Raw genomic sequence first — 14,609 nt, forward strand, 5'->3', positions numbered from 1 at the left:
AGGACTTAAAATCAGCATACTATAGTGACACAGCCACATCAATGTTTATAGCAGCTCAACTCACAATAGCTAAGCTATGCAACTAACCTAGATGCCATCCAAGAAATGAATGAATAAAGAAAATGTGGTATATATTCACAATGGAATATTACTCAGGTATAAAGAAAAATGAAATTATGGCACTGCTGGTAAATGTATGGAACTGGAAACTATCATGCTAAGTGAAATAAGCCAGTCTGAAAAATCCAAAGGCCTAATGTTCTCTCAGATAGGCAAATGATGACACACAATAAATGGGGGTGGAGAATAGAAGTTCATTAGATTAGAAAAAGGCAAATGAAGGGAAGGGAGGGAGGATGGGAAAAGAAAAGACAGTGGAATGAATTGGACATAACTTTCCTACATTCATATGTGAATATGTGACAGTATAACTCCACATCATATACAATCACAAGAATGAGAAGTTATACTCCATAGCTGAATGTCAATACATTGTACTTTCATGTATAACTAAAAAGAACAAAAAAAAATTAAAAAGAAAATGGCTGTTTTTAAAACTCCAACTTTATACTATGAATCTGAAAATACTTTTAATTTAGAGTTCCTAGGACATTTGAGAAAAGTCAGATGGCTATAATCAGTCTCCTATGGGAACTTACTTGAAAGTAATATACATACATCTCTGAGGCTCACTGGATTGTATTTCTCATAGTTCAACCTTTATTTGGAAATATGTCTTCAAAGGAATTTCCCTGGACTAAAAACCTCATGTATCAAATTATGTTGATGGAGTCTCCAAACTAGATTAGAGAAAACTCTATGTATTAGAGGAGTTAGTTGTTTTAGCCAGTTGTTCAGTTATATTCCTGCCACTCTTAAAGTACTAATACCAGTGGAGTGTACTCTGCCTACATACATTTCATTTACCTAGGATTTGAGTTCAGGAAAATGGTGTTAATTATTAATGTTTGCACCGATATTTTCATGAAATCCCCTTATTCTTCTATCTAATGCTTGTAAATCATAAAACAAAGCAGATCAAAAGACTGAGCACTGAGACATCTCCAGAACTCTACTGAGTACCTAAATGTTAGCATATTTGATAACAGGGAGATAGCAGCTGTTCTAAGTAAAAACACAAAAGATGGAAGCTCAAAGTTTCACAAGATTTAGAGCTCTTAATCTTACAGAAGCTATGGGTTCACCTGAATAAACGACATTTTGGAAGATCGGAAAGTGCTCAGTAAATTATTTCCAAAGTCATGCAACTCTTAGATTGCAGCTGTGTTCTGAAAAGACTGGGAGTCAGATATTGCCCTTATCATTCATTTTCATAATAGGTATCATTTGCATAGACCAACTAAGTGACAGTAGCTATAGTTAGTGTATTACATATACCATTTCAGTTAATATTCATAATTTCCATAAATTATATTACCTCCATTTTAAAGATTGGAATACTGACTCAAAGAGGTTAAGGAAATTTACTCAGTCACAAAACTAGTGGGTAGAAGGGCTGAAATTCAAATTTAAGATGTCCCTACCTTCAAATTTTACATCCATTCCACTATATTTCCCAATTTAGCATCATGATAATTCTATGGATTTTTTCTTAAGAGATTTTTTTTATATAAGGCCAATGAACTCTTATAAAGAATAATATTCCCAGGTACTCAGGAGGCTGAGGCAAGAGGGCCACTTGAGCCCAGGAATTTGAGACCAACATGAGAATCACAGCAAAACTCCATCTCAAGAAGGAAAATAAAAGTACCATAATATCATTGTTTGGTGTGTTCCTGCTACGATTTTACTTCCTTTATTGTCCAAATAAGTATGTACACAATTGAATGTCCATGTCATATGAAGATATAATAACTGACATACCCAACTCCTAATCTACACTCCTCTGGTGCTAGGAAAGGATCAGTGCTCAACCCCTGTCTTATAATATTAGAGGCTACCATTCAATATAGAATTAATTCCTTAGTACAAACTGGGCTTCAAGGTCAGTGTTCTTATACTGATACAATTAAAAATAAAGATATTATGTATGGTCTCGTGGAACATACAATTCTAGGGTTGGTTGTAAATTCCAAACTAGTAGATAGGTAAAATGCTGGGCTCTAACTGGACCTTAATCTAAGTCTGGTCTCTTCTTGCTGCAGGGAATTATGTGGACTGGAGTTGGAATAATAAGAAAAAAAATGAGGCACAGACTTATTGAGTGTGCTAACAATGGGATACAGAATACTATATGTACCAGGTTATTTTTGTAATCTCAGTGTAAATTATAATGTAATAATTATTATTTATTAAGTGCTTCCTATGTGCTAAGTTCTGTATTTGCTTATTTTATTGAATTCTCACAATAATCTTATGAGGAAAATGTGCTAATATTTTCATTCCAGATTTGCAAAGAAACAAATACTCAGATGGATTAGGACATATACTCCAAACCATATACTTGCCCAAGTTCTCTCAGAGTAAAAAGCACCACTTACACACTAAGCATGTGGAAAAACAAAATAATGTACTACCATACTGGTTGTCCCATGCTAATTAGATTGCCAACTTAATGAAGTCTTCTTAAGTACAGAAGTGGCTGAAAATGTTCTTGCACCATTCTTAAATCCAAAGTCTGGCCTAAGTAAGAGAAATCTCATTGATTTAAGTGTTTTATACATAGAGTAGAAGATTTTCTTAGATGATTCCTTCTTTCCTGAGTCTAAGGTTCTGTGATGATGAAACAAACATGCCAAAATTAGTAGAAGCCTCTTGGAGCTTTAAGAAAAAGATGTGAAAAATAATGATTCATATGAATTACACAGACCTTACCAAAAAAGTTAGGTATTTTAAATGGTTTTAATGTATTAAACAAACAGAAGTATAAAATTTGAAATGGTTTTAATGTATTTAGACAAACAGAAGTATTAAATTAAAAACGTTGCAAAGTGTTTCCACAATAGTGTCAGTGACTTTTTAACACAAGTGGCAACAGGAAATGAGTGCTAAAAAAAAATCAGGGTAACAAGTGTCTAAGGCTATTCTGACACCTTTGGAAGTGACCTTAAAGAAAAAAAAAAAAAAAAACTATTCACAATAGCTAAGCTATGGAATCAATTTAGGTACCTTATAACATGGATGAAGAATTTTGTGGCATATATACACAATGGAAAATTAGTCATAAAAAAGAATGACTTTATGACATTTGCCCGTAAATGGATGGATCTGGAGATTATTGTGCTAAGCGAAATAAACCAATCCTCCAAAAAACAAAGTTCGAATATTCTCTCTGATATATGAATGCTAACATATAACAAGGGGGTAGGGGAGGAAAAGAATAGAAGTTCAGCAGATTAGATAAAGGGGAATGAAGGGAAGGGAGGAGAAATGAGATAGGGACAGAGTGGAATGAATCTGACATAACTTCCCCATGTAAATGTATGAATAACACCACAGTGAATCTCCACATCATAAACAACCATCATAAACAACTTTAATTAAAATAAGATATACTCAGGTTTGTATAAACATGTCAAGTATACTCTTTCATGTATAACTAAAAAGAACAAATAAAAAAGTTAAGAAAGAAAAAGATTTCCTTGAAACAAATCACACTTTTACAATGAAGTCCCATAGCAAAATATTTGTGACAAGTGCTATTCTAACATATACAGATATTCCATTTTCAAAATTTCAGACAAAGCCTGGTGCAGAGGTGCAAGCCTATAATCCCAAATTCTTGAGAGGCTGATACAGTAGGATCACAAGTGTCAGCCCAACCTTGGCAACTTAGACCCTGCCTCAAAATAAAAATAGCTGGAGATGTAACTTAATGGTAGATCCACTAGGTTCAATCCTTAGTAATACAAAATAGTTTTTGAACAGAATTTATACTAAGAATTTAACAATAAACCAATTCATTCAGTCCCTCCCTTCAAGCTATAATCACTATTATTATCAACACAGTATGATGAGTTTTTGTATAGACTGCAATCTTGTTTAGAAAAGCTTGTCATGATAGAATCAAGGGAATTACTTTATGTAGACCATTAAAAACTATAAAGTGATGGTCTTTCACAATCAATAAACATGCTCTCCAACCACTACCTTCTTTATGCAATACATTCTGACAGGAAACTTAAACAAACTGTGTCCTAAAGTCAAACTTCCTGCAAATGCTACAGGGCTTCTAATTCCGGTCAGACAGATTCTCCAGGCCTTCTTCCCATATAAGGATAGGCAAAAACACACAAATCTTCAAACAGGCTGAAGTGAGGTCACAGGGCAGGCATATGAAAACCAAATATGGTAGCTAAATTCTTCAGCTCACAACAGATACTTTTTTTAAAAAGAAGGCTGTAACCACCAACTCTAAACCATCAGTTCTTGAATCAAGAGAAAATAAGCAATTAACTTGTTCTTATTGGTATTTACTGGATGACAAATATGAGCTAGTCTGCTGTATGTCACATTAGCCCTGACTTTTTTTTCCTTTTCCTTTTCTACATTGGGAAAGGCTAGTGAAATGTGCTGCTAATGTGGCTACATAACGGCAGTGTATTGCAAAGAAAATAGATTTCCCAAGTGTTCCACAGAATAGCCACTGCCTCATTGAAGAGAAGGTACACTGTGACCTCAAAAAACATCCAGATATGATATTTGGTAAGAAGGATAAATCCAGAGGAGATCTGTGCTCTTTACTTGAACTCAGGGTAGAAGTAGAAACCCTGAAGGCTTGCCCATGGTCATAAAGAGAACATAATTTCCCCCACTTCTCTTTATGAAAAACCTGGGGCTCTATGAGAAGGTAAAGATATTTTCTTTATTTTCAGTGTTCATATAGTTTCTATGGTTGCTAATTGAGAATCAAATAAAATCAGAAGCATTTTCATAGTGTGCACCAAGAGCCATGGAAACATGTGAAGTCCTTAATCTAGTAATTTCACTTCTGGATTCCTATTTTAAGTAAATCACATCAGGACAGAATTATGTGTTTATAGAGGTTATGCAACATTTTAGTGTGTTTGTTGTTTATTTGTTTGTTGTGGTTACTATCATACCTAACCATTTCTATGTGGTTTAAAAAAGATGTGATATGTCCAACTGAAAAAATGAGCACACATTGAAATTCTTATAAGACTATATAGCAACAAGGAAAACTGTCACCAAAAGTAGAAAAGGATGTTTAGAGAATTGTGTATGTTCTTTTATTTCAACTTTGAATAGGAGAAGCCAAGCATAATTTTAAAAGACTAATAGGAATTAGAACACAACTATGATAACTGCTCTAAAGACAATAGAAATAAGTACTTGGTACCTCAATCAAGAGACCAACTGAGAATGAAACAGTATTACCCTACATATATGTATGATTACATGAATGGTGTGAATATACATTGTGTACAACCATAGAAATGAAAAGTTGTACCCCATTTGTGTACAATGAATCAAAATTTGTTAAAAAAAAAAAAAAAAGAGAGAGACCAACTGAGCTGTACTAGGATCATGGGATTATGGGAATTTTACCCCAAACTTTCCAGGAGTATTTTATTGCTCTATAATTAAAAAAAATCAACTCATACATATTATGCTCTCATAGAGGTAGCATATTATACAAAAGAATTTAAACTGTGGAATCAGTGGCAGACAAACTGTAATGTGCCCCTCCCCATAGTCCCTACCTCTTGGTATTTACTTCCTTATATAATCTCACTTTGAGTGTGTGTAGGAATTGTTACTTAGTTACAACCAATATAAGATGACAAAGGTTAAGGTATGCCACTCTTATGATGAAACTACATTATACAAAGATTTTCTTTTCTGCAAAGACTAGAGCAAGAGGCTAGAGCCTTTCTCTCCTTTGTTTACTAAGAAGAAGCAAGTTGCTACAAGTACTAGAATCTCAAGAAAAGGAATTCTGTCAAAAACCATTTCAAAGTGTATTATTCCATAAAGGAGCATCTAGATAAGAAGTCAGTCCTAGTAGATGTGCTGATAGTAGTCTTTCAAAAAATTCAGCTAAATTATGCCAGGACTCCTGACCCACAGACACAAATACAACAAATGTGTGTTGATTCAAGCCACAAAATTTTTAGTAATTTATACAAAGTGTAGAAAACTAATACAGAGCCAAAATGACAGAGATTTAAATCTCAGACCCTCTACTTATTATGTGTGAATGAGCCAGCTGATAAACCTCTGAATCTCAAATTCATCATCTATTAGTTGAGAATAATAATACCCACCTCACCTCAGAATTACTGCACAGAAAATTATAGATAAGCAATATGCATATTGTACTGCCTTTCACAAAATAGACTAGGTTGTGAATTATAAGCTCTCTCATGGCTGGAACCTTTTCAGTCTTGCTCATCATGCCATTTTGTGCTTACTATCATATACAACTGATAGCAGGTATTCCATAAATATGTAGTGAATTAATAAATTAATTAAAATAAGCTCCACTACTGTAAATATACACAAAGATTTATAGCTATACATAATAGAGAGAAAATCCCTGACCTCAAGGTATTAAAAATAATGAATGACACTATAGTGTGTCAACCACAATACAGAAAAACTTTTCTGGGGCAGCTTGAGGTAGAAGGTATGTATGTAGATGAGGAAACAGACTTTGGAATCAAATATAATAAAATGGATATCTACATAATTCAATATAACATGTCTTAATCTACTATCACTAAAAATATTAACCACGCATCAGGGTGATAAGGTTTTTAAAAAACTTTTTAATAAAAAGAGTCCCACAGCATTTATTTTCATCTGGTAATAACATGAGGGTAATCAAAACAATATGAACAAATGTTTTAGAACTATATAACCAGCAAAGGACACCTAAAAAAGTTTGTAGCTTTCTCTGTAACTTCTCACTTCATTCATCATTTCTAGTTGGAGACACTTTGTAGCAGAGTAATATTATCTCCTTTTAGCATAATCCAACTCAGCTGTTTTCTTGACTTTGTTTTAGAATTAATCTTTTCTGCAACATCTAATACAAGGTTCATGTATTCATCAAAACCAATAATACAGCCCTCTATCCACATATTCACTTGCTCATAGAGCCACACCTGAATCTGGAATCTGTTTTGCAAGTATCTGAAGATGAGGTTGATGGGCTGCACCATCATCTTCTGGACCTTCTGGCCTTGGCCACAAAGACTACCCCAACCAGCACATTACCTCAGATAGCAACTTCTGGAATTCATGATAAGGTTTTTAAAGAAAGCAATGCAGTCACTGGAAAGTAATCATAAGAAAAGTGGTTTGTAATATACTAAGGTGATGCCCGATCATTCATAAAGAACAGTGACCTTCCTTACTCACATCATGGGGCTCTGAGAAACAAAATGGGCTTCTTAATACATTCAGTAAACATCCAAAGAACCACTAGGAAACCACAAATTTCTCCCTGAAAAATTTGGGAAGACATAACTATTTAATGTATTATAGTAAAATATCAACAGTGCGGTGCTCAGAAAAAGATACGACCAAAATAAGAAACTCTATCATGATAACAGTCCATAATAAGGTACGTCTAATGTAAAAGAGTTCTACCAGAACAGAAAGATGCCTGGCAGCGACATATTACCAAACAATATATTTCTTGAATTTCAAAGGCATTTGCATAAAAATTCAGCCACATTATAAAATTTTTATTTTCCTTAAATTGATTATATTATTTGGCATCTATTTAATTGTTTCAAGAATAAAAGAATTGCAACTCCCAGAATATAGATAAGTCTGAAGCAGCAGAAAAAGTTCCAAAATTAAGTCAATCTGAACCTCAATTCTTATACTAAAATAAATCAAGTATTCAGCTCGTGTTCACTATAGAAACTGACCATTTGTTTCTGAGAAAAAGGGAAATCCAAAAATATTATGAAACAATGAGAAGTAAGGAAGTCATTCATGATCTTAACCACTCAAAGTCCTCCAACACATTTCATGAATAAGACCAGTAATACCCAAAGACACATATACATTCTCAGAAATGCAATTCTTAATGATTTTAGATAGAAAGAAAATTATTTATCCACTTCCCTTTATTTTTTCATGGGGAAAGGAAGCTTTTTTACATATATCCTGCTATATAGCATTTTCAGTCTAGTAAAATGTCTCTTTGTTAAGAACATATTTTCTCTCAATACAATAAAAATATTTTAAGGTGATGGCTTTTCCAAACTTGAGTGATATTATAGTGGCAACAAGAGAGGAAAATATGGAGAATGTTTCAGGAAGACTTATTTATTACTAATGGTACTACTGAATTCAGGAGAAAATCTTAACACCCCACCTACTGTAAAACAAATAATCAAATGCAGAAAAGAATTATAATCCCTAGGCATACTAATCAAATTCAAGGGAATAGTAAACAATGCCCCATTCAATGTATTTAAATCCAGAAAATATATTTATCCTTAAAAACTATTATTCTATTAAATGCCCCCAAAATGGGATATATCAATTTTTTATACATTATATAACTGAGTAATTTTCACAGATAATTCTTTCAGATTTCTAGATTACGTGGTCAGCTTTCCAAACAAAGAAAACTTTGTCAAACTAAAAAGCATGTTTTATTAACTTCATATAATGAGAAAATAGGCATGACTTTATTTTTTTGCCTACTGAAAAATTAAACAAAGCCTCCCAATTCAAAATACATTCTCAGGAACAGTTTATTCAAGGTAAAGAAGTTCAAATGGGGGGTGGGGACATAGCTCAGTTGGTAGAGTGCTTGCCTCACATACACAAGGCCCTGGGTTCAATCCCCAGCACCACAACAAAAGAAAAAAAGAAGTTCAAATGTTTTGCGCAATCATGTGATAACTACAATTGGTTTTGATTTTTAAAGTAATGTGTAAGAAATCTCCACAAATCATATATTAACAAATGTTGCTTAAAAATCTAAAAATGTTTGTTTCAAGTATTCTTGAATATTACATAGGCTCAGTTGTGAAATAATTCTTGGTCCAGTTACTTTCACATACATAAAATACAAGTCCTTGGTCATTCTCTGTAGACCTTTCTAGAAAGTAACTGCTGAACATATCCCACCAATGGTGGGTCCATATCATAATCTTCAAATCTAAAAGGATGTCCATAACTACAGAAGATACACACAAAAAGAAAAATACTATATTTTCAGACTACCTTATCTATAATAATGCTTTGCTTTTCCTCTACAGTGAGATAAGATTTCATTACAAAGAACATTAAACACTTTCCTTTCAAGAAAACATGACAACTCTGAAAATTCTGTATCTTGGTGAAAACAAATCCATTTTTCCATAGGAAAAAGTACTATTCTGAAGCCTTAACTGAGCAGTGTGCCCCAGATAAAATTCCAAAGAATGCTATGAATGTACTCCCAGATTCAAGCTAATAATGAATGCTCCAAGCTGTTCAGTTGAAAACAATTACCACATATTACCTAATTAGTTGAATAAGACTGGAACCAAATGGACCAAGAATTTAATCAACTAGTAACAAAGATTACAAAATCAATATAGACTTGAGTTATGTAATTACAAATTTCCATTCAATTTAATTGTTATCATAGTTACTTGGACTATACCTATCAAAAACAACAGCATGTCTACTGTGAAGAATGTTGAGGAGTCATGAGATTTTATCCTACTTGTAAACTATCATAAGTCTATCACCGTTTTAAGGATGCTGGCAGAAAAATCACAGAACTCTTGGGCCGTAGACACAGTATTAGTCAGAGTATTAGAAATTTCTTGCACTGATTCCCTGCTCCTCAATTTCTATAGGGTGGCACAAAGAGTCAGTCCACAGACAGTGGATCTTTTATACTGAGCAATAAAAAAGCATGTTCCTTTCTCTGGAGGGAGGCCCTGAATCTTTTAAGGCTGCCTGAATCTTTGAAAAGATAATTCAGAACAAAGGTAGTCAGCACCTTTGCTCACAAGATATGCACATATGCAAGACACCAATGGAGAACTGTCTGTCAGCATCTAGCTTTTACAATCCATTTTGGCTATCATATAGCTCATAGCTGTTTTCTTACAGGTTTCTTAAAGGGAAGATAATCTGAGCAACAAATAGAGTACTGGGTGATAAAAACCTATAATTTTACCACCTGGTTGAACGAAAAAAATGTGGAAGTTAAGTTGTATAGCAATTCAATTAAAATATGGTATGGATTATTCAAGAATTCATCAAGCCAGACTGACCTCTTCTACCTCTAGTCATAACAGATTTATTAAACAGTTCCTCAAGAGCCAGGTTGTTTATTTGTAAAGTCAATTTTTATGACCAATGTTACAACTTTAACTTCTCTCACTTTAGAACCCAATGTCCACATGTGTGCCAAAAGTCAAAAAAGTAAATCATGACCTCATTTTAAAACTTAGACAAGTTACAAAGCATTTATTCTATCTAGAAAAAATGCTTTTGCCTTAAACATTTTGATCCTGATTCAGGGAATGGTTTATTGAAATAAATCTAATTTTATTCAAGGTTTAAAAAGAAAAAAAACAGCTGGCAGTTATCACTGCACAATCCTTATTGAAAGTAAAGAATGTGAAAGAAGGATGTTTATGGCTGGTTTTAGTACTAAGACATTATATAACCAGAACTGATGTTTTGTTTTGATTTTATCAATATTAAGAATAGGGAATAAAATTGCAGAAAATAAAATATTCATTTTACCTCATAATTTTTATAAGTACTCAATTGCTTACTGCTTACTGCAAATGTGGCAAAATCTGTTTAGGATTCAATGGGAGTCCATACACCAAAAAGTAAGGCTCAATTATAGACCAGTTTTTAAAGAAAGCTAGTAAGATACATTATCATCAAGATGATATGTTCAGAGAATCACAGCCTTGGGACAGGAGTCCCCTGTTTTTCTCCTTTGCTAGCAAAGCAATAAACCTTCTTTTCCCTTTTCCTCAAAACCATGTCCTCATTATTGGATTGGCATCAGGGACAAGGACTGAGCTTTTGGCAACAAACTTGGCCCCCCAGATGGGACCCGACAGCAGTCCCCACTCCAGTTCTCTTCGGCAGACCTGGCTTCTCAAGGAACCCCACTTCTGTGCTGAGGATTCACGGTGATGGTGAACTTGTTGAGAGCCAAGTGCAGGAGAATTAGGAGACAGGTGAGTCAAACAAGAGGAGCTGTTCCTGTGAGTAAAGGGAGAGACTAAGGGACCATCTCAGCAGCTGTTGAAGCTCCTCTTATTACGGGGAACTCCTGCTTTCTCTCCCTGAACAGTATGGGTTGCTCCATCATGGTCCACTTTGAGAAAAAGAAAACTGAACTCAATAAAGTTGTGACACTTTGGCCATTTAGTAAACTCCCCTGGTGTGAACACTGAGACCCTTGATTCTATGCATCTGATTCCCCTTTGTGGGAACATTTGTTCCTTCTTCCTGGGGACATCTGTGGCACCACTGGTGTAGAAGTCACGGTTAAGCAGGACTCAAGGACCTAGGGGTATATACTCCCTTATGATCTGTTCTAGGTTCTCATCTGTTTGTTGGCCTTGAGCTTGGGAATTCCCTCTGCTTGTCTGTTTTGTTTGCATCTGCTACTGCCCCTTTTAAGACACGACCAATACTGCACTGATTCTATACATAGACTCTTGGATGGTCAATTTAAAGATTTCCATCTGTCAGCCATGGTTTTGGGGCTCCTCTGTGGTTGTCTCTGTGTTTCTTTTTTGTACAGTCCTGCAATTGGAGTTGGTCTGTCAGAGATAAGGTGAGTTGAAGAAAGGGCCACCTACAAGTCTGTCTAAGATAATGTTTCACTGTAATGATGTGGCTTTTAAATAGCTCTCTAGATTATTGTACACTCTTGCAGTTGGAGTTGATGTGTCAAAGGTAAAGTAAGTGGAAGAAATTTGTATGTGCAGGTCTGTCTATTTTAAAGGTTCCTGTCTGTCAGCCCTGGTTTCAGTGATCCACACTTGTCTGGTTTTTTTGTCTGTTACAGGACCTTTAAGACATGGGTCATGCTGCATTGATCTTACCAGTTGTCTCTTGAGCAGAGAGATCTTGGTTACATGGGTCACCTATAGGAATAAGCCTGTCTAAGAGAAAGACAGTTTACTGTGACATAATCTGGCCTTTGAATGGGCTTTCTGGAATATCATACAATCTTGACATTGATATGAGTATGTGTTGGGGGCTGTGCCATGTTGACCACGCCAGAATGGCGCCTGATCACATCGGCAGCGAGGAGGTTAATTGACATAAGCACACTCAGGTGATTTATCGTCCATGCACACAATGTATGCATTCTCAAGCACTCCTAATTGTGCCTTCTCCGACATCTAGCGTCTTGCTAATTTTGCGTAAGAGGCGTGCCCCTGCTCTCCACCTCCTGGAGGTGATATAAGCGTAGGTGGAGCGAGACAGAAAAACACACAGCAGCAACTAGCAGAAAGAAGCGGCGCAGCAGCTAGTAGGGAAACACAGGGAAACACAGCAGCTAGCAAAAGAAGTGGCAAGAAGAAAGAAAAGACAGCGGAACGCAGCTAGGAAGAAGAAGTGGCTAGCCGATAGAAGCAGCAAGTAGGGGCAGCGGCGGAAGGCAGATCACAGAGCGGAGAACTGAGACGCATCATTAAAGCACCTTAGGTAGACGCACCCTTAGTTCACAGGATGCAGGACGCACCAGTAAGAAGTAGCAGACCTTAAGTGAGGCATAGCAAGTCTCTCTTCCTCTAAGCTCTAAGCAAAGCCTGTCCTTCTCTCAAAGTCTCTTAAACAAAGTCTCTCTTTCTCTCTGATAAGCAAAGTCTCTTTCTCTCTCCTCTCAAAGCAAGTAAACCTCATTTCCTCTACCCTTTATAAACAAACAAGAAAGCAGCGCTAAAGAGAAAGATAGAAGTAGCTCAGTTTCCAGTCCACCACCCATAAGACCCATGCAAATTGTTGCTGCAAGCGGTGACAAATATCCACGGATTTTGTACCGCAAAGAGCCAGTGACAGTATGTCAGGGCTAAAGTATATGAGAGAGATTCTGTATGTACAGGCATTTATGCAGTTGCATGATAAGGGGTCTGAAACATCAGTAACTAAGTTGAAGGTGCCAAAAGGCCCTGCCTCTGGTGTGCAGGGATAGCAGGACACAAGAAGAAAAAGTTAAAAAGATTTAAATCTTTTAAACCCAGTGCTGGCACTCCCAGCACTGTTTCTTGGTCTGGCCCCAGGAAGCCACAGACTGTGGGTTAAAGACACCACCAGCCCTAAACTGGGAAAAAAAAAATCCCCAAAGAGCTGCCTGGCTATAAAAAAAAATGGCCAAAGAGAACCTAGCCTCTGCCCTACCTTGTAGTCCCTTTTGCCCCTGGGATGTGGACGTTGCTGGCCACAAAGGATGTGGCAGCAGTTTCTAGCACTATAAGTTTGTGACCTGGGAACAAGAGTAGTTTCCACTTTTAAGATCTAACAGGACATCCCATTTGGCCAGGGGATATTCATCACTGGGGCAAAACAATTCTTGCTATAAAGTATCCCATCCAATCAAATGCCTGGGCAGACTGGCAGGATAAATAACTGCACCCAGAAAAGAAAAAGACAGAAACAAAGGCCAACCTGTTTTGTAGGCAGCCTCTGTAAAGGAATCTCAAGGAAACATAAGAAAAGATGGAACTGGCCTCCTCCATTGCATATCAATATGCCTAGTATAAGAAAAAGGCCCCATGGGAGTCTCTGGGTATGACTGACAGTGGGGAACTCACTTAAAGTTGTTGGCATTGTGCTAATGATAATGGAGACAGGTCAGTCTCAAAAATATCCTGTGTTCCAACCCCTTGAATGCAACCTGGGAGAAAAAGGACTTATGAACAGTTTTAGTATATGCTACATTGTCCAACCCTCCCTTGGGAAGAAATTTGCTGTGTAAATTAAATACACAGATAACATTTATAAGGACTATATCAGAATATTAATTTAAGAAAGGGTCCCAAACTAGAAATGATAAAAGAAAGTTATAGGTATGGAAATATATTTTAGTATGAAAAATTGGAAGGTTAATAAATGTTTCTGGATCAGAAACTATTTTGTATGGTAAAGAATGTTTTTAGGCTCAAGTCCAAGATGAAAGAGGACAAAACTAAGGATGTAAAGTTGTGAATGTTTAACTTGCAGGATTGTTGAAGGTAAATCTCATAAAGCTTGGGTTTGTGATTAAGTTGGCTATAATTAGCACAGTCAGTTAAAGTTGTTTGAACTTTAATGTATTGATATGAAGCAAAATCTGAAACATTTATCTGGTCATATATCAAGAATATTTTCTTGTATTTGCTAGGTTTTATTACTTGGGGAAACTAAATCTTAAAGGAATTAGGGTTTGTACGTGTTTTAAATAAGGCTCTGCCTCCCATCTTATTCCATGTTAACATGGAATAAAATAGGCTAGACTTCAGCTCATCTAAAGTTGTGTTCAAAAGATTGATTTTTGTTGTAAAGATTCCTGTGCTCTCAAACAGGAAATATAATATATAACTAAGTAAAGGTTCAAGATTATAAAAGTCCTTTTCCTTGATTTATAACTATTATGCAAACTGGATATGTTTTGCTCTGTTAATCTCATTTTGTATTTT

The 14,609-nt window shown here is 35.6% G+C and overlaps 2 protein-coding genes across 2 annotated transcripts in view; both read right to left on the bottom strand.

Moving 5' to 3' along the window:
* SH3BGRL (SH3 domain binding glutamate rich protein like) overlaps nt 1-14,609 on the bottom strand; it is a 71,767-nt gene that overhangs the window by 20,314 nt on the left and 36,844 nt on the right. The gene's annotated exons all lie outside the window — the stretch shown is intronic.
* On the bottom strand, nt 6,563-7,199 carry LOC306651107 (small nuclear ribonucleoprotein E-like; the record flags this gene model as incomplete). The annotated part of the gene is made up of 1 exon (XM_079123625.1): nt 6,563-7,199. A coding segment is annotated over one exon (291 nt), but the record flags the coding sequence as incomplete, so codon positions are not given.

This window comes from Sciurus vulgaris (genome assembly GCF_902686455.1).
Source record: "Sciurus vulgaris genome assembly, chromosome: X".
Lineage (NCBI taxonomy): Eukaryota > Metazoa > Chordata > Mammalia > Rodentia > Sciuridae > Sciurus > Sciurus vulgaris.